The sequence below is a fragment of the Ricinus communis genome, chromosome 7 (genome assembly GCF_019578655.1).
Source record: "Ricinus communis isolate WT05 ecotype wild-type chromosome 7, ASM1957865v1, whole genome shotgun sequence".
NCBI lineage: Eukaryota > Viridiplantae > Streptophyta > Magnoliopsida > Malpighiales > Euphorbiaceae > Ricinus > Ricinus communis.
In genome coordinates this window covers 6,068,316-6,091,920 of record NC_063262.1, presented here as the reverse complement: position 1 = coordinate 6,091,920, position 23,605 = coordinate 6,068,316, and the positions used below count along the sequence as shown (strand labels likewise).

At 31.7% G+C, this 23,605-nt stretch overlaps 3 protein-coding genes across 6 annotated transcripts; 2 read left to right on the top strand and 1 right to left on the bottom strand.

Annotated features, from left to right (window-relative positions):
- The first annotated feature begins 751 nt into the window (after window positions 1-751).
- LOC8261995 (GLABRA2 expression modulator) lies at window positions 752-8,896 on the top strand. Of its 4 annotated transcripts, none has more exons than XM_048376653.1 (4): window positions 752-1,585; window positions 1,671-1,772; window positions 2,303-2,574; window positions 7,418-7,805. In XM_048376653.1, exons 1-4 carry the CDS (start codon window positions 1,204-1,206, stop codon window positions 7,709-7,711), a joined length of 1,050 nt encoding a protein of 349 aa, XP_048232610.1. In that variant the 5' UTR covers window positions 752-1,203; the 3' UTR covers window positions 7,712-7,805. The 4 variants fall into 4 exon arrangements, with proteins under 4 accessions (XP_048232610.1, XP_048232611.1, XP_048232612.1 ...); XM_048376654.1 differs by lacking the exon at window positions 7,418-7,805 and adding an exon at window positions 4,948-7,411 and having other exon boundaries at window positions 768-1,585; XM_048376655.1 differs by lacking the exon at window positions 7,418-7,805 and adding an exon at window positions 4,224-4,941 and having other exon boundaries at window positions 780-1,585.
- Window positions 8,897-13,594: 4,698 nt separating this feature from the next.
- On the top strand, window positions 13,595-15,572 carry LOC8261997 (protein-S-isoprenylcysteine O-methyltransferase A). The gene is made up of 2 exons (XM_015728440.3): window positions 13,595-13,742; window positions 14,393-15,572. The coding sequence occupies exon 2, from the start codon at window positions 14,501-14,503 to the stop codon at window positions 15,092-15,094; it is 594 nt and encodes a 197-aa protein (XP_015583926.1). The 5' UTR covers window positions 13,595-13,742; window positions 14,393-14,500; the 3' UTR covers window positions 15,095-15,572.
- A 1,720-nt stretch (window positions 15,573-17,292) lies between these two features.
- Window positions 17,293-19,231, bottom strand: LOC8261998 (40S ribosomal protein S5). The gene is made up of 4 exons (XM_002534266.4): window positions 18,976-19,231; window positions 17,986-18,257; window positions 17,594-17,797; window positions 17,293-17,498 (listed from the first exon to the last, which is right to left on the bottom strand). The coding sequence occupies exons 1-4, from the start codon at window positions 19,072-19,074 to the stop codon at window positions 17,444-17,446; spliced, it is 630 nt and encodes a 209-aa protein (XP_002534312.1). The 5' UTR covers window positions 19,075-19,231; the 3' UTR covers window positions 17,293-17,443.
- Between the last annotated feature and the right edge of the window lie 4,374 nt (window positions 19,232-23,605).

The following is a 23,605-nucleotide window of genomic DNA, read 5'->3' as shown; positions in this document are numbered from 1 at the left end:
TTCAATTATTTCCTTTAGCTCAATTGAATCCTCAAAAAGAAAAAAAAGGGAATCCTCAACATCTTAAAAATCAAATAATCAAGTGCATAAAATAACACTATCAAATTTTTAAGGGTACGATCTAAATACTTTCCCTTGCAATATCAAGAATATACCAACATTAGAATTAGACTACCAAAATTAAGGAGAGCCTTATGAAATATTCATCTAGGTGTAAAGATAAGAGATAAAAATAAGTAAATATTGTAGTATTAACAATGATTATTACCTGCAGATTGAATTATGCATTCACCTAGTAGGGGGAGGTTAATTATTTAGTTGTATGATGGGAGTAGGGGGTGTAAAAACGAATTGGTGGGTGGTGATATAATTAGGATCAGGTAATATAATTAGAATCAACACAAATACAATTTATTTATTAATTGTATCGACGTATTTCAATTATAACAGAATATATATTTTAAATGAGTTACAAAAATATAATACATATAACATGTCTATTTAATTAGTTGTAGAGCAACACATATAATATAACTCAATATATTAACACATACTCGATGTAACATTTATTTAAATAGTAATTAAATCAACTAGTTAGATGTGATAAGGAATATAATACAATAGGACACATATAATATATTTATTTAAATAATAACTAAACAAATTATAACGGGTTTATAATATCAATAATGATGAGTTAGTCTATTTCTGAGACAAATCCGATAAAAATTTAAATTTAATACACTAAATATATGTGTTAAGTGAATCGGTTTTGACAAGGGTAGATGGGAGTCTATCGTTGCATTCTGAGCAAGAAAATATCATAAATCTAAAATTTTAATTTTTCATTTTAAATTTTAAATTTTAACCACCAAAAGAAAAAAAAATAAAAATTTATCCGACCAGTCAAAGTTGTCTCCATCGCGACTTTGTTGGCGCTAATAAAAGGCAAATCTGATTGTACGGCCCACCACCGTCTTTCCCGGTTAGCCCATCCACTAAGTAATTCCAAATTCCCTTCCTCATTTTTTCTTCATTACATTTACGAAAAAACAACAAAAGAAACCACTCTCCTGCAAAATTCAAAAACAAACAGACAACACAAAATCAAAAGCCATACTCACATTTCACCGCATATACAGCATCAACTCTTGCACTCCAACTCACGCACCACCGTACTCCTCCTCGGAATCTTTTAAAACCATGGAGCAACAGCCCAAGGCTGAGCCGGAGCAACGGAAACCGGTTCATGATTCGAAACAGGACTTTACGCCTGATCCGAAAATTGAAAATCGAGAGGATGCACTAGTTAACGGAGACGCTGAGAAGAGCAGTGCAGCAGCCACGGGATCGGATCCTGAGGTTGATCAGTTGCAAGGTCCGAATCGTATGGGGTCCGCGAGAAAATCGGTTCATTGGAGCCCGGAATTGGTGACCGAATCACATGCTTCGCAAAACAATAGCAGCAACAGTAACAATAATGAGCATAATAATAATAACAATAACGTTTATTTTGACGGATCCAACCCTTATGTTTCTTCTTCTCCTGCTCAGGCTTCCTCTTCTTCTTCATTTTCTTTTAAAGGTAATTAATTAATTATCATTTTGATTTATTGATAAATAAATAAATGTGTTATTTTTTTTGAAAAAATTGAATTGACTTGGAGCAGATACGATGGGGTCGGTGCGGGATGTGTTGGGGAGGTGGGGAAAAAAGGTCGGTGAAGCTACTAAGAAGGCTGAGGATCTCGCTGGGAACACGTGGCAGCACTGTGAGTTTCTATTCATTTTAATTTAATGATCTGTACATGCATTTTGTGTATACGTTAATGCTTAATGAAGTGATTGATTCTCATTATATTTCTGTTTGTTATTTTTGGTGGTATCGTTGTTTTTAGGATGGCTTGCTATAGGTTCATTATCCTAGAGGAACGTTTGTTTCCGACTTATCATTATCATGGCTTGCTATAGGTCATTGCTATGTCTTGGTACAAAATGCACCCAGTTCTATGCAGAGGGAGGCTAGGTGCCAACAAAATTTTATGAATTTATAAGGGTTTATTTATGTGTGCATATAAATAAAATTACTCTTATTGCTGAGTCTTATATATTAATGGTTGTTTCTGCTTTTACGCCTAGTGATTTGTATTTGCTGCCTGTGCGCCACTATCTATTTAAACCATATATTAGATAGAATTGTCTCTTGCAAGGTGAATATGTTATGTGTGATTTATGCTGCTTATTATGGCTTATTATTACTTTGAAATCACTAATCACTCCTAGAATTTTTGTTGAAAATCAGTGAAAACGTCCCCTAGCTTTACAGATGCTGCCCTGGGAAGAATTGCTCAGGGAACAAAAGTCCTAGCAGAAGGTGGTTACGAGAAAATCTTTCGACAAACATTTGAAACAGTTCCTGAAGAGCAACTTCAAAACTCATATGCATGTTACTTATCCACATCAGCTGGTCCAGTTATGGGAATTTTATATGTATCTACAGCAAAGCTTGCATTTTGTAGTGACAATCCCCTTTCATATAAAAATAGTGGCCAAACTGAATGGAGTTATTACAAGGTATGCTTTCTTTGGCTCTATTTTAATTCATTGGACGTAATATCAGTGGTGGAAGGATCTTAATTTTCATTCTGATCTCAAGATTGAGCTTTTATACAAGCTTGCATATGCCACCTGTACTTGAGATCTGTTGGCATTTTATTTTCTAAAGCTACAGACACTTGGATAGCAACTTCTTAATTGGTATTGCTATTTCTACTTAGGCTGCATGTGCTTGAACATAAGTGCTGCAGATGTTACAATTTTGCATGTAAAGTTATTATCGGATGATTATTCATCTGCTTAGAAAAGAAAAGGGGGAAGAAGTTGTTGAGAGGTTGGATGTTATGTGAATCAATGTTTTCAAACCTGGACTAGACATTGTTTCGAGAAGGACCTAGAATGTTCAGCTTCTAGTCCAGTTTTCAGGTTTATGGTCTACTTGCTGCATTGTGCAGGGTTTGAGAACTATGGTTGGAATAGAACTTAGGTGCATATATTCCATGGTCTCTAAATGGCATCCGCTATCAATGCAAGTTAGTTTGTCTTCATGTTTAAGTGATTAAAAAAAGTGCCTTAGCGAGTTGATAAGGTGGATAGTGCATGGACAAGTAGTTAAATAGGTTCTCATAGCTTCTTTTTTCTTTTTGGGCTTAATTTACCCACCATGGCTGAAGTTGTTTCGAATTCTCATTGTTCTCTCTAACATATAATCTATACCTAGAAAAATCATTGAACTTTGATTTTATATTAACATCAAATTCGAGCTAGCCCCTGCCAAATTTGACATGGCAGCCATATTTTATTTTATAATCTAGTTTTCGAAGGAAAATTGGTAACAAAATTGAATTTTTTTATTTTCTCTTCTCCTCTCTCTCTCCATAGTGGATGGGATAAACATTTTTGAGATAAGCTTCAAGCTGTGACAAATTGGTGTCAATGAATATGAACAGATCAGATTATTGAAGTGACAAATTGAACATTGGGATTCATTAGTAAGTTTAGTTGGTGTTGCGAAAGTGAAGGAACATATGGGTAGGTTGATAATGAAATGTAGCTACTTTCAACATGAAGCCTTTTTATGAGATCCAATGAAATACGCTGATCGAATTTGGTGTCAATGAATATGCACAGATGAGTTTACTGAAGTGACAAATTGAACATTGGGATTCATTAGTAAGTTTAATGAGAGCAGGTAAGAGTAGACCCTGCTTTTCTCATTGTTGATGTTATTGTTCATGATTCTTGTTGTATAGGCTGGGTTTCATATGGCACTTTTAAGTTGGTGCCTTTTTGTTGGGTTTTGCTTTTACAAAACTGAGAATGATTACTAGCCTGTGTTTAGTGGCTTCTTCTCAGTGAAGTAAAAAATGGTCCATATGAAGTTGTTTGTGTAGGGTTCCTCTATTATCATCTCCTACATGTTGCATCCATGTAGTTGACTTGTTACTAATTTGAGTATTTAGGTATCTTTTTAGTTTATTTCATATCTTTATTACAACTTTTTACTAATTCAGAAATTCTAATATGCTTGTTGATTGTGTGACCAGCATCTTAATGATTGGCATAAGATGATTAAACATGTTTGCTTTTAATATGAGTTACTGAAGCAGGTCTAACTCTAAGTAGTGTTATGAATTACTTACCAAGTACCATAACTAAACATGTAGGGGGTCTAAATGATGGCCGAGGATTTTATATCTCTAAAGTATGATAGACTTCAAACAAACATCAACTTAGACTTCAGACAGACATCAACTCCTTTGCAATTTCGATAAGCAAGACGTCATTTTGGTGTATCTAGGGACCCTGAGGAAAATGTGGTAACCTTGGTTGGACTTGCAAAGTATATTACATTGATTTGTTTGATAAAGTCTTGCTTAGGTTGAATTCTGAGAGAGGAGGGCAACAAGAAACAGAGAGCAAAAGAAGCTAAAAACTTTATGCAAAAGTGTTCATATTTTAGCTTATATTTGGCATAATGAATTTACAACACAAGTTCTTCAAGTCTCTCTAGCCAACACTTATTCCCTTCTCTTAATTGCTTCTTGTGTGTTTGGCATCTTGTTGTAAAGATGTCAACTTTTTGGATGGTCTTACTTCTTTCTTGATTTATTGTGGCCCCATTGACTTGCACACTTTTACTACTTATAGGCTTTGGAGCAACTCTTGCATTGCATATCTCTTAAATATGGTCTCAAAAAAATCGATGCTGCTGAATTTTCTCACGAACAAAATGACAATCAATCTCAATATGCTTAGTTCGTTCATGAAAGACTGGATTAGATGCAATATAAAGTGCAGCTTGGTTGTCACACCATAACTTAGCTGGTACTGAGATCTTAAGACCCACTTCAGTTAGGAGCTGATATATTCACATTATCTTACACACAGACTTGGCCATGGCTCTATACTCTGATTCTGCACTCGAACGCGAGACAATGTTTTGCTTCTTGCTTTTCCACGAAACCAGATTTCCTCCAACAAACACACAGTAGCCTGAAGTAGATCTTCGATCTTTTCTGCACCTTGCCCAGTCAGCATCTGAAAAACATTCAATCCTAGCATGACCGTGGTTGCTATATAGGATTCCTCGCCTAGGTGCTCCTTTCAAGTAATACAAAATTTGCTTTAAAACTTTCCAGTGATTGACAGTTAGAGAAAACATATACTTACCACGCTGAAAGAATAGGCAATATCAAGACGAGTCACAGTAAGATAGTTTAACTTCTCAACTAATCTTTTGTTTCTCTCAGGATCTTCAAACAATTCACCATATTTTGTAAGCTGCAAATTAGGAACCATTGGAGTACTACATGGCTTAGCCCCCAATTTCCCTGTCTCCAATAATAAGTCAAGTACATACTTCTTTTGAGATAAGAAAATCCCTTACTCCTTATTACTTCAACACCTAAAAAATACTTTAGAGCCCTTAAATCCTTTGTATGAAATTGACCATGAAGAAAAGATTTGAGTGATGAAATTCCGTTATCATTTCCAGTAATGACAATGTCATCAACATAAATAACCAATAAGATGATACCAACTGCAGACTGCTTATAGAAAACAGAGTGATCCGACTTGCTTTTCTTCATGTCAAACTGCTCAATATTAACTTTCCAAACCAGGCCCGGGGATTTTGTTTCAATCCATACAAGGATTTATGAAGACGACAAACTTTCCCGTACTCCTTCTGAGCAACAAAGCCAGGTGGTTGCTCCATATAAACTTCCTCTTGAAGGTCACAATAAAGAAATGCATTTTTAATGTCTAAATGATGAAGGGGCCAATTATATGTGGCTGCTAGAGAAATGAATAATCTGACAGAAGTAAGTTTAGCACCATGAGAAAAAGTGTCAGAATAATCAACTCCATATGTTTGAGTATATCCCTTAGCAATAAGTCGAGCCTTTAACCTAGCAACAGTCCCATCTGGATTAACTTTAACTGCAAATACCCATTTACATCCAATAGTCTTTTTACCCGCAGGCAAATTTACCAGGGTCCAAGTACCATTTTCATCTAAAACATTCAGGGTAAGATAGAGCTTCATGAACAGTTTTAGGAATAGAAACAGAATTAAGAGAAGCAATAAAAGAACAAGAGGATGGTGACAAATGATTATATGACACAAAATAGAATACCGGATAAGTGCATTGATGTTTACCTTTATGTAGGGCAATAGGAAGATCATCACTAGAATAGGAAGCCGGATCTGATGACGAAGGAACTAGCGCAGGACATGGAGCAGGAGGACTTAGAACAAGAACATGAATAGGATACAAAGCAGGATTAGGAGGTTGTTGACGACGAGAATAAACTTGTGTTATAGGAGACTTAACTTGAGCAGAGGGAGGAAGATCATTAACAATATAAATTAGTAAATCATCATCCTCCCCCTGATGGACAGAACCTGAAGATGAGGCAAATGGTGTTTGTTCTAGAAAGGTAACATCAGCGGACACAAGATATTTATTAAGACCAGGATAATAACATCTATAGCCTTTGTACACGAGAGTACTTAAGAAAGATACATTTGAGAGATTTGGGATCAAGTTTTGTAACCTGAGGTCGAACATCACGAACAAAACAAGTGCAACCAAATATCCTAGGTTCAATAGGAAATAATGACTTGTTAGGAAAGAGAACATGAAAATGAGTCTTACTCGAAAGAACAGATGAGGACATACGATTAATCAAAAAACAGGCTGTAGAAACTGCATTAGCCCAAAAATGTTTAAGGACTTGCATTTGAAACAACAAAGCTCTAGCAGTCCCAAAAGATGTCTATTTTTTTTTTCAGCAACCCTATTCTGAGACGATGTATCTACACAAAACATTTGATAAATAATGTCATGTTGAATCATATAGCATTATCACTTCGCAAAATGAGATCAAGACACATTACACAAAAAGCAGTAAAGGGAGAGAACAATTCTGAACGATTTTTCATCAAATATAACCATGTCATTCAAGAATAATCATCAACAAAAGTAACACCCAGTTTTAGACATAACTGGACAGTTTCCCAAACATCTGAATAGACTAATTCAAAAGGAGCACTAGCTCGTTTATTAAGTCTAGGCCTAAAACTCAGACGATGGAGTGTAGCAAATTGGCAAGACTCAATCTAATGAAGAACAGACTAGAAAACTGAGGGCAAAATATTTTTAAACCTAACCGACAATATGCTTCAGATGAGGTCACGATTCCAGAACACCCTATAGACTTTGGTACTTGTGTCTCAAGAATGTAAATACCTCCCTATTCATATCCTTTACTAATAATAGAATAAAAAAACAACACAGCCGCAATTTGTTTTGAAAAATCAAACCTGTCCTAAACTAGATTCTACACCAAATAGATGCTGATCCAAACAGGTAGGGATATGTGTCGTGGAAATCGAGGCGAGTTGTTCAAGACAGATCGAAGCAAAATCCAGCAAGGGACGCGCCGTGGATCTATGGCAGAAGGCTTCTGGCGGCGCGTGTGGTCCATGTGCATGACCTTTGGTGATGAAACTTCAGGCAAAGGGTGGTCGACAGCCGGCGCTTCCTCTGGTGCAGGCGGTGAGCATAACAAACGACTAGAGGAAGGGGACCCGAGAAGCCCTAGCTTGGTGACCCAAAAATATAGTGTTGGCTGCTTCGTTAGGTAGCAAGAGAAGAAGAAAAAAATATTCCAGAATTCTTTCATTTCTCTGATACCATGTGAACTTCAACTTAGATATTCAATGTGAAAAGTAATTCTCTGTATATATTCATCAACGATTGTTACACATATATATATAAGTGGTATCTCTAATATAGGAATTCAAATTAAATGCTAACTCCTAAGCAAATCCTTAATTATTCTCCTATTATGTATAGCTGTACACTTCTAATTAATATGAAAATAGTTGTAACAGTATCTTTTATTGGCCAAATACATAATTTCATCCAAAAACCTCACCGATTATTTGAATCACTTTTGCCTTTCAGCTTCTACTTTTGACATCTTTTATCTCTCAACTTATGTTTTTAACACTTTTCACCTCTGTTACATGTATTTTATATTTTGATCCACTTATATCGTTGAAATTTGAATAAAAATGATTTAAAAAAAAATGTACATAGGTGAAATAGGTCAAAAACATAATTTGAGATGTATTATAGTTAAAAAAATAGTTGAAGCGTGTTAGAGATTAAATGGTAAAGTTTAGAGGTGAGATTATGCATTAAGCCATCTTATATTACCGTGTACAAGTTTTCTTTCTGTAGTTATGACAGGTTATCCTGTCTTTATCTTGATTTTTCCTACAATGCCTTGACTCTTCTTTTGTTTGCTAAAATAGGTGGTCATCCCATTACATCAGCTTAAAGCTGTCAATCCTTCTTCTAGCAGAACAAATCCTGCTGAGAAATACGTCCAGGTTATCTCTGTTGATAATCATGAATTTTGGTTCATGGGCTTCTTAAACTACGATGGTGCTGTGAAATGTCTACAGGATGGTTTGCAAGCCCATAGTCTACAGTCTGTGTGATACATGTCCTGCTGGATCAAACCCCGGCTGCCATATATGATCTTACCTTAGAACCAGAAGTTTTGAACACACTCTGCCCTAGGGTTAATGTGATGTCAGTGTGTTCGGCAATTCTTCGCAAAATTTTCTTTACTCCTTTGAAAATGAAATTAGGTAATTGTAGAGTTCTTGGACAATTTTGGAAGACCAGCTAGAAAAAGAAAATATATTAACTTTTTATTTGTTTCAGTCCATATAGTTGTAATTTTTACATGGCACAACTCATTTGGAAACTTTGGTATTGTATGAATCTTTTGTGGCATTAGTTTTACTTTGGAGTCATTCTTGTCCAATGTGCCTGCCTGCTATTTCTTTATTTGTTTACAATGATTTTGAAGGCTTTCCATTCAGTTTTATAATACTTGAGCTTTACAGGGTTAATATTGCTGTCTATGATTTTATCATTTGTAGCTTTATGGGTTGTTACAGAGCTGTTGCCAAATATAAAATTCCTTCAAGGCTCACTATTTGAATAACTGCTTAGCATGATTTTTGGAGACTCTTGTTTCTGTGCAAATGAAATTGTGTGGATGCTCCACAATGAAGAAACAAGATGGAAATATCAATTTGCATGCTGAACTCAAAAGGAGAACTAATTCTCGATCATGCTGGGAAAGACCAATGGGAACATTTTGATTTCGGGTAATTGAGTTCCAAATTTTGCTACAATTTTCCAGGAACGAGATCAAGGGAAATGTTATAGTTCCATTTCTCTTACTTCAAACTCAAACCTAAAAATTTGAATGGTCTTATATGAATCCATTTTTTAACCAACACCATTGAGAATTAGGCATCAATTTATATATACTAGTATTGTTTATCATGCGTGCAAATTACTATTATTATAAAAATTATAATATAATTTATTTAATAAATTAATAAATAATATTATTAATAAAATATTATTATAATAATAACGAATATATAAATTAACACATCAACCTATTAATAAATTAAAATTGAAATTATATTCTTTTCCTATGGTTTTTTATTTTCAATTTTTATAAAAATTTGTATTAAATTATTTGAAGTCAATCATAGCGATGTATAGTGTGATATAAGATAATTCATTAATTTTTTATAGAATTAATAATATATATGAGTATAAAATTTAAACAGGTAAAAAAGATTCCATTGAGGTGGATGGGGAGACAGAGTGTAAAAGTTAACTCTTGTTTAAATTTACATAGTAGAAAAGGATAGTAACTTTCTATTTTCATAAAATATTGATAATTCCTTAATTGATATAATAAAATATTTAAAAAATTTAAAAACGATCATTTAACATATAACTCATTATTTAATATTTTAAAATGGTCATTTAATGTAGAACTCTTTATTAGGAGTATTTTCATTTTGTGGTGTTCCATTGTCACGAGAGTGACTGCATTTAAAATAATTTTATTAATAATGCATCTTTTAATTAAAACATGTATAACATATGTCTAATCATTAATATATTTTTAAAAATAATTTAGCACTGTAATATCTGGAATTTTTCTTTAATAATGATAATATTAATAATAATTAATAAATAAATTTTTATTTAAATAAATTTTACTTTATTTTTATTTGGTTTAAATTAGAATGATTTAAATGGAATTTTGAATTTTTATGCTAGACAAATAAATGAATTATTTTCTATATCCTATTAGTTTGATTTTTAAGGAATTAATTAAGTAAATTCTTTGAAAAATCAATTATATTTTTTGTTATTCAAAATTTTCTCTCAAATGCATATATATATAAATAAAATTCTATATTAGAAAATTATGAAAGAATTTGTAAAGAATGTTCTTATAAAAGATTTTTTGGGGAAATTGGTATTTTAATTAGCTAGTAGTATTAAATTTTAAGTTGAAAAATAATTAGTAAATTGATTAATTAAATTAATTGTGTGTTAGGACTAAATTGAAAATTTATTTTGGGATGAGGATTAAAAGTATAATTTTATTATTGTAGGATTTTAATGGAAATTTGTATGTTTGGTATTTTTGTAATTAAATATGTCGGCAAGGATTTTTTGGTAATTTTATATTTAAAAGCAAGGGTAAATATGTAATTGTGTATTTTCAATAATTCTAATTTGACCCAAATTAAATAGTTAGGGGTTTAATTGAAAAGCTAAAGAAAAGTTAAAGGGGTTATTTGGAAATTTTACAGGATGAAATTGTTGTAATTAAAACAGTTGAGGGACTAAATGGTAAAGATGAAAAATGCAGGGACCGAAAGCCTATATGGAGAGAAAAAGAAAGAAAAGAAAGAAGGAAGGAAAGGAAGAAGAAGAAGAAGAAGGGGGAAGAGGAGATCGTCGGTTGTCGGGGTCGATCACGGGTGCATCGGTGAGTGCAGCGACACCAACAGGCGGCGGTGGCAACACGTGCGAGGAGGAAGGCAGCCGAAATTTCCTTGCCGCCGTGCGTGCGTTTCCGGCGACGGTAGCCGCTGATTCGGCTGGCGATCGACTCCTCTTGGCTTGAGCTTTCTTTTGGCGTCAGCGGCGACGCAAATGGTGGCTAGAGATGGAAGTTCGCGATGGAGAGAGAAAGTGGGTGGTAGTCGCGTTTTCCGGTTTTTTCGGCGAGGGATGGATGATTGAAGGACATACCAGACTCCCCTCAGCTCAAGTTTCGCAATGGCACCAGTTTCGTGGCAATCGGACCCTGTTTGCAAATCGACAGACGAGATCGTCGTAAATCTCTCTGGACGATCGGGGGTCGGATCGGAAGATCGGAAGCGGGAATTGTCATCAGCGCGTCGTTTCGAGTCCGTTGGTGTGTTTGGATCGTCGATCGGACTCCGGCGGCTGGAGGCGAGTCGACCGAGCGATCAAGCGTCTCGGTAATTTTCTCTAACCCGTTGATTTTAGAATTTTATGGTAAAGTTATATGTTTTTTTGAATTGTGTTGAGTATTAGAAAATATTATGATTCAAAATAATTGTTTGTCGGACTGCCTGTCTTAGGTGTGTTTTGTGATGTGTGGCGGAGTCGGGAAATTAGTGAACTCTCGGGGACCCGACTCCCGTTAAAATGAATTGTTGATTATTCAAAGTATTTTCTGGCAGGTCCTGGACTCGTTTTACAGGGAGTAAATGTCCGTATTGTAGGGGAGGTTCTGCCAAATTTTCGGTAGAATTTATCCGAGTCGAGATTTTTAGACAGTCAGTCCTAGGAATCAAGACCTAGGGTTAATTGTCAACTATTTCAGCGTTATTGATAAATTATTTTTCCTGATTAGATAAATCCGTCAGTTCGGCTCGCTCCACCTTAGGCATCGGAGCAGAGCTAGGAGGTCGTCAAAGCTGTGAGTTAAAGTCATGTATCTGTTATGCACGTGTCATGCACAAATTTTAAATAGTTATTGTGATTAATTGATTGTAAATTTAAATTATTCATTTAATTATTATTCATATATATCATGCTTTTTTATTACCATTCATGTATATCATGTTCTTCATCACTGAATTTATTATTGTCTGATGACTCGGGATGGGACAGCAGTAGAACATACTATTTTGATGAGTGCATCGGAATAAATCCGATATTGATAGAAAAAGGGTAAAATGGTAAATTTTAAAAAGGTAAGTTTAGGACTTGCCCTGGTCGAGCTTCGCTCTCTGGGTGCCAGTCTTATTGGAGTAAGAGAGCCGAAAGGCTAAGAGCGTTAGTAATAATTAGTGGCTGAACTGGATTTAAGGACCATGGTCGAGCTTCGCTCTCTAGGCGCAGGAAGAGACGAGATGTTTATTGTTGAGAGTAGGGTTCTGTTGTGGTACCCGTCCCGTTGTATGTGAAGGGTATATTCTTACTTTTATTCAAGCATGACATGACACGAATATTGTTGCATGACTTAATATTTATTTCAAATTAAATAAATGTATTATTGAAGTGTTTGAAATTATTTTTGGATATATGATTTTAATTCACTCTCGAGACTGACAGTCTCAATTTTACTGTTTTCAGATCCATGATTGTTAGTCTTATCGCGGCTCTTATTTAGTAACCCGACTCCTTCATCATCGGGTGATGTAACTGACTTAGTATGTTAGATTGTAAAATTCTTAGATTCTCCGCAGTAAAAAATAATAGACTTGTCAGTTGTAAATTATCGTAGTTTTCGGGTCTTGCCTAATTCTTCTGGCAGACCAAATTAAATATGTAGAATGTAATGGTTAAGAAATTGTGACATCAGTACTATTAGATGAGATTTAATTAAATTAGTGAGTGTCAGGCTTACTACGAGATTCGATGGCCTAAGTCTATCTATATTCCCTAATGCCGGTCACAGGCCCACATATTAGGTCATGACAATACCATATTTGGCAATGCTAAAACAATTTGATATCAAAATGTTAATACTCACTGTAAGACACTAAAAGAAAAACATATTATTTTTTTTATCATAAAAGTAAACCATCTATCTATTAAAAAAAAAAAAAGCAAACCGTCTACTTTTTTATTAAAATAAAAAAAAACTACATAATTTACTCTAATTTGATTATAAAAAAAATATTAATTGAATTTGTTACTTAATAATCAGTTAAAAATTCAATTGAGAATTTTAATTAATTTAATTTTTTAATCACATTAATTTAAAATAGTAATAATTTCATAAAAATATAAAAAGTTTCAATATAATAAAAATGATATAGAGAGTAATTATTGTATCAAAAAAATCAATGGGTAATTATTCTATATATTCTTAAAAAATATATATATAATTTTTTTATTTTTTATCAAATTTACAGTATTAATTTTTCCTTATTTTTACTATGTTAAAATAGTTTTTAATTTTTTGAAAAAGACGATGTTGTTGTTTTGTAAAACAATTAAAAAAAATAACTGAAAATAATTATATTATAGTTTAAAAAATTATAAAATAATATTCTTTTTAAAAAAATTTACATAAGTATTCTTTTATTAATTTTAAAATATTTCTAAGAATATATTATTAAAGCGTCTTGACCCAAGTCCGTACCCCGATTAGCTGTTGAAGTGGTTTGATCCTGACCCGAAATACAACCAACTGGTATACAAAGTGAGTGCCGGCTTACAGTTATTATTATCAAACAATTCTAAACCAAAAGTTTACAACTAAAATTTTGAAGTTAAATTAAAGCTAAGAAGGTAAGCTTTTTCCACTTCTTCTTCATATTTTAGATCTCATTGCTTAGTGTTTTATGATTTGTTTATGATTATTTGGTTGCTTGTGAAATGCGGAAAAAAATGGAATTCCTTTTGAATCTCAATTTCAAAAAATATAGAAATTGCAAATCATCTTTGATAGTTGCTTGTCAGCTCTTTAGCTGATTCAATAGCTTTAAACTAATATGTTTTAATTGGAATATACGTAGACTCAAATCGCAACTTCGCTGAGTTGACATCTTAATTTATTGAAACTGATCTTCATCATATTGCCTAATTTATTTTCATTCCTGCTGTATAGATAATATTTGTGAAGCTTACATCTTCAATTTACAAGCTAGCAGATTTTTTTTTTTTTAATTTCGTTTATTGTGATGTATGGCTTGGACCATGTTAATGATCTTTCTGAAACTTTTTAGCAGATAAGAACCGTGTGATTTAGTTTGCATATATTTATTATGTTCCATGATTAAACTTGTAACGACCAAATTGTTAAAATTTATGCTTAATTTTCAAAACCCTAGTTTCATCTTTTGTCTTTTGCAGAAGATATTTAATTTTTTGAAGATATGATGTTTTGGAGCACTTTTTGATTTCAGTATTAATGCTGTATAGCTCTTCCTCTTTTTCAGGTTTGTAGTTTCTTAAAGGAAATCTCTTCGTACTGCTAGTGCTAGTTCCTAGTATAGCACTGCATTCAGTACACTATAGACTGAAATTGATTGGCATAATTTGAAAAGATGACTGAGATCTTCAGTTATACAGCCTGCAGACAGTTATCTCAGATGTTTTTCTCGATTAGTTTTTTTCATGGTTCTGAATACCTTCTAGCAATCAGCATTCATGGGAAATCAACTGTTACTCTTAAGTCGCTTCTGGTCAGCAAGCATTATCTTCTAGCAATGCTCTTTTCATTGGTTGAATACTTGATTGAATTCTCTTTATTTCCTGGACTGAAGGAATATTGGTGGGTAAGTAATTTAGGCCTTGTGCTAGTTGTAATTGGTGAAGTCATTCGGAAAATGGCAATTATAACAGCTGGGCGAGCCTTCACACATCTTATCAAGATTTATCATGAGGAGCATCACAAGCTGATCACTCATGGAGTCTACAGATTTGTTCGTCATCCAAGCTATTGTGGTTTCTTCATCTGGTCAGTTGGCACCCAGATAATGTTATGTAATCCCATATCGACAATTGCATTTGCAGTTGTTGTCTGGCACTTCTTTGCAAATAGAATACCGTATGAAGAGTATTTCTTGAGGCGGTTTTTTGGGTCCCAGTACGAGGAATATGCTCGGCAAATTCCTTCTGGAGTTCCATTTGTGAAGTGAAGTTCTGATAGTCGGAGGCAGACTTGCAGCTACTGAAACTGTTTACTTCATCTAACCATGAAAGCCATTGCAAAGTTCCAGTACTATTATTCTATTCAAGTGGTCTGGAACTTCTTTTTGCGTTTGAAACTGACCATATCAAGCAGGGATAAGTTATCCATCTCACTATGACCAAGATTTGCGTTCACTGGAAGGAGCTAACAGTTGGCATGTCTTGGAAGGTGGTAAAGCTGAAGTTGATTGATTTCTTGTTGTTGGTCGTTCTGGGTAAAGAATTTATTACAGTAATCTAGCTCATGGAACATCTATTGGTCTAGATCCAGCCAGCGGTTGTACCTTATGTTCTCAATGATGCACTTTCTTCATGCTAACTTAAGAAAAAGGACAACAGAATACCTGTTTAGCTGGCAATCTGTTTGAATATTAACGAAAACTTAGAACCATCTCTGAGAAATGAAACTTACAAGATTTTAATTAATGAATGGAGAGATTTAGTGGTGTGGGAATGGAATTGGCATGGAATAAATCAGTTTTATGAGGTCTTCTTAGCGTACCTGAAAGTTAGTGAATTACATCTAATGTTGTAAGAGTTCCTAAATACAAAGTTATAGCTTTCTCAAAAATTGTTTAATGTTGAATAAAAAGATTGTTTAATTTTTTCCATTAGTAACTCAAACATATAGGTTAAGGATAGGACACTCCTTCACAGAAGAAGTATAATAATTGTGTAAAGACATGCTAACCTATATATTTCCACTCATACACAATTTCCGGTTATGAAAAAATATATTTTAACATTTTCAAAAAAGAAATTAATTAATGCTCTAATATTTCAAATTTATGATCAGCTATCACATTTAGCATTAGGGTATTGCATTAAATCATAATGAACTGAAGAAGAAAAGGAATGGAAGAACTCAAAATCAGGATTTGAAGTACAGAATTGTTTATACTGAAATCTCGAGAACTAGAGAATAAGTTGTACTGTTTTGAGACAATGTACAAACTACCAAATTTCTTTCTCTTTTTCCCCCCTTTTTCTTTTTCACCACTTCATGAAGAGAAACCTGCATCGGTCGCACAAAGAGGTGGGGGTTTGGGCTCGAAACCATCAGCCAATGGTTCCGGTTCCAACTTCCAATAATAGTCGATTGGGCTCCAAGCAGGTGCCTGGCTCGAATTGGACTGCAGGCGGATCCTATGGCTATGGCATCAAATGATATTCTCCCCGTCCCACTTTGATAGTCGACTTTTATTTCATATATAGATTAAAAAATTATTTATTTTTAAATTGGCTTAATTGCTTAAACGACATAAATTTTGCATTTTTTTATTAAATCCAACATATAACTTTTAAATTTTTAATTTCAACACTATACTTTAATTGATTTCAATTTTAGTAGTAAAATTATCAATATTAAAGTTATTACTCATTCTATTACTGATATATTATTGTTTAAATATATAAAAATTAATTTTTTTCCGTTACTGATATATTAATGTTTATATATATAAAAATTAATCTTTTTTCTAATTCTAAAATTTTATTAATCTTATATATTTAAATAATAATATTTTAATAATGAGTGTTGCTGCATTGCCCATATCAATAAATTTGAAATTAAAATTAAAATCAATATTAAAATACAGTACTAAAATTAAAGATTTAAAAACTCAATAGTAGTTTTGATAACTAAATGTAAAGTACAAATTTTTTTAATAAATATATCTTAGTAGTGATAGACTTGTCAACTCCTCTATAATCTCTGTACCTTTTCCCGAAGGATTCAAGGTCAGGAGCTGTCTGAGCAACAGAGTATTTCAGAATATAAGGTCATTTTGGTTGTTTTCCTTTACCTCATTTTCTCTTGTTCCATCCATTTTCCACAATTTATAATTGAAATGTCATTTAGTTAAAAAAGAAAAGACTAAGAAAATAAGTAAGCACTGACTAGTGAAATTTTAAACTTAAGCCTAATTCTTATTTAAGAAAGGCAATAAAAATGATTAGGCAGGGATCCAAAATGCTTACTGCAAAACAGAAAGCACAAAATGCAACTGTTCCTTGTACTTCCAATTGGATCTGCCAATTAATCATATATATTCAAGCACCTGTAAATTTGCATCAAGCTAAGCAAGCATGACAAGGAGACATGCTACAACCCAATTTGCATACCATGGAGTATGGACATAGTCAGTAAAACAAGAATCTCAAGCATTTTGCATAAGTTCAAATGGTTTAAGCTTATCTACATAGCCTGGAAAACAAGTAAAAGAAATGACAACAAAAGGCTTAAAAAACAAAATGACATCCAAAATTCTTCTCCACTGCCATCTCATATTGATCCCTCAACGGTTGGCCTTGGCAACTCTTTCAATCTCATCCTTTTTCTTGATGGCATAACTGAAGAAGTAGTGTCATAACCAGATGTAAGCATTACGGATAATAACCACCCAAAAGAGGATATGATGAACAAAGTAAAATATTTTAAACTAAACCTGTTGGAAGAGCCCTTTGCTGCATTGATAAGCTCATCAGCCAAACATTCAGCAATGGTCTTGATGTTTCTGAAAGCAGCTTCACGAGCACCAGTAGTAAGGAGATAGATGGCCTGATTCACACGCCTTAGAGGAGAAATATCCACAGCCTGACGCCTCACAACACCAGCAGAACCAATACGGGTTGCATCTTCCCGTGGCCCACTATAATAAAAAAGAAACGTTATCAGAACCAAAACAAATATCAAGAACTGATTCAAACTTAGTTCCAAAGGTATTCTCCCAAAATATGAAACAACCAAAGAAAACCTGAGATTCAACAGTACAACAGTAACAAACTTCTTTTTAACAGATAGAACAGTATGAAACTCAACACTGACTTAATTACACACCTGTTAACCACAGCATCTACAATAACTTGGATAGGGTTTAGATCAGTCAAAAGGTGAATGATTTCCATAGCATGTTTCACAATCCTAACAGCCATCAATTTTTTCCCATTGTTTCTACCATGCATCATCAATGAGTTTGTAAGCCTCTCCACAATTGGGCATTGAGCCTTCCTGAAACGCTTTACTGAATACCTCCCAGCAGTGTGCGGAACATAAGTAGCATGCTTGGCTGGTTGGATCCCAATGTAGTCAGACAAGGAAATATCATTGACCTGATCCACAATAAAGCAATTAATTATAGAAATGGCTAACATTAAAAGTTCTAACTAATAACAAATAATTATCACTTCAAATAAGACAATGTTTATATGCTTACATACAAGAACCGTAAAAACTTAATCAAATAAAAAATATAGAATCATAGGAGATATACTCTGATCAAGTAGATTCCTAATTCAGTTGACTGCCTAACCATAACCAGTAAGAAAAGCAATAGAACTGGAATTTGCAAAGCATAAAGATATAGATTTATGCTGCCATGAGGCATGAAATTACAAGAAGAAATAAAGACCCAAAAGGCATGAAATTACAAAAAGAAGATAAAAGGACCAAACGCGATGGCCAGACTTATACTGCTATGACCCAAAACTTGGTTAATTATCAGAATAAATAAACCAAATACACACACCATGGTTATATAACAGAACAAAACATCTAGAGACGACATAGATGTTATACGCATGGGCATGTGCATTCCTCCATGCGCGAAGAAGTGCACCAAGTGAGACCATACGCATATGAAAACATAAATGATGTTTCATAAATTGATTATTAACTCTAATTTAACAGATAAATCATTACTTAAACCCTCAGCAGATCAAATATGCACGACACAGACAATTATAATTACCTTCAATAATCAATCAGAAGCAAAAAAAGATATACTTAAAGTGAATAAAAGAGATATTAATTATTAAAAAGAAAAAAAACCTGAACGTCCTCAAACGTCCAGCGATTAAACAGCTTCACTTCATTGTAAGGCTGCATTGGCTCTGAGCTAACAAGCGGCGCCGCCACTTCTGCTGCCATTGCTTAACTGTAAGCTGGAGAGGGAGAGGGAGAAGGAGATGCGAGCAATAGTGCCTACGAGGGATAGAAGCGGCCAAAGGGAAATTTATAACAGGAAACCCTAATTTATATCAGGTTAGGGTTTTGTTTTGGTTATTTAGTGTTATTTTTTTGAACTGGGGATTATTCAGTGTGAAATAATAGTAAGACGCACAATATTTTCTAATTGGGCCTGGGCTTTATTACATTAATAAACCAACCGATTTGATTCATGGAGGCAAATTATGCTTCCACTCACCGTAGGCCGCCCACAAGTGTGGTGACTTTTAAATTAGTAATAACTAGACGTGTGCCCGCCTACAGCGGAATCTCGTTTCATTTATATAATAAATAAAAATAAAAATATATTACATATTAATTAATATTAAAAAATAAAATTATGCTATGAAAAATTTTATTTTAAATAGAAAATAATATTAATTGCTATCGTTTTTTTATATAATTATTTTAAAGTGTCGAATATAAAATATTAACTAATTCTAATTGGGAAAAATAGTTATAAATGAGTAGATATAATATAATCTAAAATATTGAAATTATAATAAAATATGATTATTAAGTATTAATTTAATAAATTAAATTTATTATAAAATAAATAGATATAATATAATTTGAAGGTTGAAACTACAATAGAGTATGATTATTAAATATTAATTTACTAAATTAAACTTGTAAGGGATAATTCCTAGTCTGTTGTAGAATTTATTTCAACACTTAACTGAAATAATTTTTTATTATACTAAGTAAAAATATAGTACAAAAGTAGTTATACATCGCTCAATTTCTAGCAATACTTATTAAATCATTCACCAATATGTTATAGTTATAGTTATATATATATTATCTCGCTTTTAGTAGTTATTTGTGATTGCTGATATTTGTCTTTATTTGGTGTAATGAAAATCAAAAGTCATTTATAAAAAAAAAAAAACAGTATGATAAGAAAAATTATATAATATTTTTTTCATATTTTAAATTATTTTACATGTTATATTATTGTCAAACTTATATATAAGTAAATGAATTACAATGATATCAGGGAAAAAATAAAAACATCAATTTTTAAAATTTGAACATACAAAAGATATTTAGTAAATCTTTAATTCAAATCATATTTTTATCTATTGCCTTAACATTGTTCCAATATAAAATAATGTTTTCTCGATATGAGAATTCTTGTCAAGAAAACTCTTGTCACTATCTATCTCGAGTAAAAATCATTTATATATATGAATACAATTTGAATGACAAGAAAAATTATATTTTCGACCAATTCAATCTTAACATATGATTAACATATAATGAATACATAATAGACAATATAACATTAATTCTTAAGACTTTTAATTATAATAATTTATTTCTATTAAAATATTTTTTATATGATGACACCTTTTGATATACAAGATAAAGTTCATCTATAATGATGAAATTTATAGTTCTATAAAGAAAACACACACAAAAAAGGGAATAAATTGTTACCAGTAAATTTTTATGAATATTTATATTAATTCATGATAGGATATATGTGAATAAAATATCAACATGAAATGAATAAAATATGATATATGAATTAAATTTGGCTAGAACTAATAATAACAAAGAATATGTAAATTTTTTGATTAGAAGCTTACTTGATAATACAATCCTCACAAATAATACATACTATTTATAACATTAGTATTAATCATCTTAGATGGAGATAAATAGTGAGATTGAGTATCAAACGGAGATGAATGGTTTAGAAATTGTAAAAGAGAGTTCAAAATTCTCAATTATATATATATATATATATTAGCAAATCACATATATTGAAAAGATCTACCTCCATAGTTTTCAAATTTTTCTTTTTAGCTTTTCAACAAATTCAATGTTGTGTCATTCTTTATCATTATTGAGCAAACCAAAGGCAATCACACGTTTTTATCCATTATTAAAGTAACTATAAGGATATTTGTATTTATTTTTCTATGTATTGATTAAACCTTACATAATCCATATGGTACAAACGATACTCGATAAGAATAAGAATTCTAATATATCACAGAGTTAAATGCTATTTGGGGAGAAAAGAAATAGATATATTTTAATTTATAGGTTATAAATTTTTTCAATTCATTAATTGTGTCTTTTATAGAAATACATATTGCTTATTCTCTTACATAAAAGGCTTATATTCAACCTAGTTTTTCTTTTAAAAAAAATTAAAAGTCTAAAAATAATCTCATTTTTATCATTATTGAAGTTTTTAAAAGCTACATTGAATTGAAATAGACAATTATACTTACTATCATTAAAAGATTGAGGTTACACATAAGAAAATTCATAACTTACCAATTTGAATAAATTATTGAATATCTAATTAAAAAATAAATTATAATTAGTGATGTTTAATTTATTTGTTTAAATGTCTTTTATAATAAGATAGTTTATCAAGATATAAAATAATATATTAAAATTTATAAAAAAAAATTATTAAGGAAAGAAAGAGAAAAAATTAAAGTTAAGAGAAAGTTCATTACACCTAAATTAAGAAAAATAGTTAAAAGAATATAGAGAATGCCATATAGAAAAAAGAAAAACTATATGAAAATATTCTTTTCATATATATATATATATATATATATATATATATATTTCAGAAATATCCACATTTCTTTTTATTAAGTTTACAGTATTTTTTATTTTTATTTTTAATATGTTAACATATAAAAATATAGTTTTCTTAAATTTTGTTTAGAATTAAGGTTTAGTTGTCTCTTTGATTTTCTTTAAAAAAAAAAACTAAAAACCAACCGCACCTTAACTTCTTTTAAAAAAAATATACACAATAAAAAAGATATCTTTTATTAATTTTAGGATATTTTTGAAAAAATTTCTTTAAATTATGATAATAAATTATAAAATTAATATTATTTAAAAATTTATATATTGAATAAAAGTCTTATATATTTATAAATATTAGTCTTTTATTTGTGCGTTATACGTAGGGCTGAGCACGAATCGGTCCAATTCGGTTATCTATAAATCACCAGTACCATACCAAACCTCAGTTTTTTTAAAATTGAAGGTACAAATACCATACCAAACATAAAATAATCTATACCGTATTGTACCAATTTTTACAGTTAAATACAGTTCGGTTCACTGCTATTTTCGGTTCTAAAAAATTTAAAAAAATAACACAACTTTAATCTCATCTTTAATTAAACACATTTAGAGAAAAAATGATTACCAACCTAAGAAGGTAGTATGAAAATCTGAATTAAAATTGCAATCACATTCTTAACAACCTGTTTGCAATTCAGTTACTTGCAAGTATAACAATTCATTCAATGTTCAAATACAAATCATTAAAATATATGTTACTGCTAGCATAAAAATATTTTGCATATGGCAATCATTAAAGTAAAATATTTTTCACAGTTGCGGCCAATAATCTATCCATAAAAAATAAAAAGAAAAAAGAAAAAAAGAAAAGAAAAATATCTGGGACTGAACAATGACGACACAGTTATGGGAAGAGAGAGCGCTAAAGAGAAAGACGTCTAGGCGAGCCAATTATGCGTAGCACTAAAGAGAAAGACGTCTAGGCGAGCCAATTTCTTCCTTCTTCCTTTTGATTTTCTGTCTAGAAATTTGCCTTAGGGATTTTTTCTTTCTGAATTGAAAATTGAGAGGTGCGACGGTGTGTTCTTAAGAGGAAGACGTTTATGCGAGTGAATTTCTTCCTTCTTCCTTTTGATTTTCTGTCTAGAAATTTGCCTTGGGGATTTTTTTCTTTCTGAATTGAAAATTGAGAGGTGCGACGGTGTGTTCTAAAGAGGAAGACGTTTACGCGAGTAGATTTCTTCCTTCTTCCTTTTGATTTTCTATTCAAAAATTTACCTTAGGGATTTTGTCTTTCTGAAATGAAAAATGGAAGGCGCGGCGGTGTATTCTAAAGAGAAAGACGGTGTGTTCAAATTGTTAGGTGTATGCTTGTAGTATGTGGTAAGAAAAGATATTAGAGTTAAGTTAGTAGATAGTAAATTATAAATTTAGTATTAGAGTATTGTATATTAGTATCAGTATACTATATGATATATTAATATATAACTTATATTTTTTTATAGAGTATAAAGTATATTATAATATTATAGTTATTTTTAATATGTAGTATTTTTCTTTATTTCGATAATACTTGCTTAAATTATATAAAATGATAAATATAAAATAATTTTTTATAGAGTATAAAGTATTTTATAATATTATAGTTATTTTTAATAGGTATTTTTATATAATATAAATAATTATTAATAAATATACGTAAAAATTCTGGTTCTACGGTTTGGTCCGGATCGATCGTACAGGTTGTGGTACGGTTTTTACTAAAGAACTATTACCATACCATAATAGAAAAAAAAATTCGGATCAGTTCAATTCGGTTATAAAAAATTTCGGTTATTTTGGTTCTGGTATTTTTCGGTATGGTTATTCTGTTTGGACGGGA

Excerpts from the sequence above, each read along its gene's own strand:
- LOC8261995 (XM_048376653.1), top strand. The coding sequence starts at position 1,204 with ATGGAGCAACAGCCCAAGGCTGAGCCGGAGCAACGGAAACCGGTTCAT. Across the intron at positions 1,586-1,670 it reads TTCTTCATTTTCTTTTAAAG|ATACGATGGGGTCGGTGCGG; the intron begins GTAATTAATTAA and ends GACTTGGAGCAG. Across the intron at positions 2,575-7,417 it reads CTGAATGGAGTTATTACAAG|ATGCTGATCCAAACAGGTAG; the intron begins GTATGCTTTCTT and ends TACACCAAATAG.
- LOC8261998 (XM_002534266.4), bottom strand. The coding sequence starts at position 19,074 with ATGGCAGCAGAAGTGGCGGCGCCGCTTGTTAGCTCAGAGCCAATGCAG. Across the intron at positions 18,258-18,975 it reads GGACGTTTGAGGACGTTCAG|GTCAATGATATTTCCTTGTC; the intron begins GTTTTTTTTCTT and ends ATTGTGGATCAG. Across the intron at positions 17,798-17,985 it reads GTAGATGCTGTGGTTAACAG|TGGGCCACGGGAAGATGCAA; the intron begins GTGTGTAATTAA and ends TTTTTATTATAG.
- LOC8261997 (XM_015728440.3), top strand. The coding sequence starts at position 14,501 with ATGACTGAGATCTTCAGTTATACAGCCTGCAGACAGTTATCTCAGATG.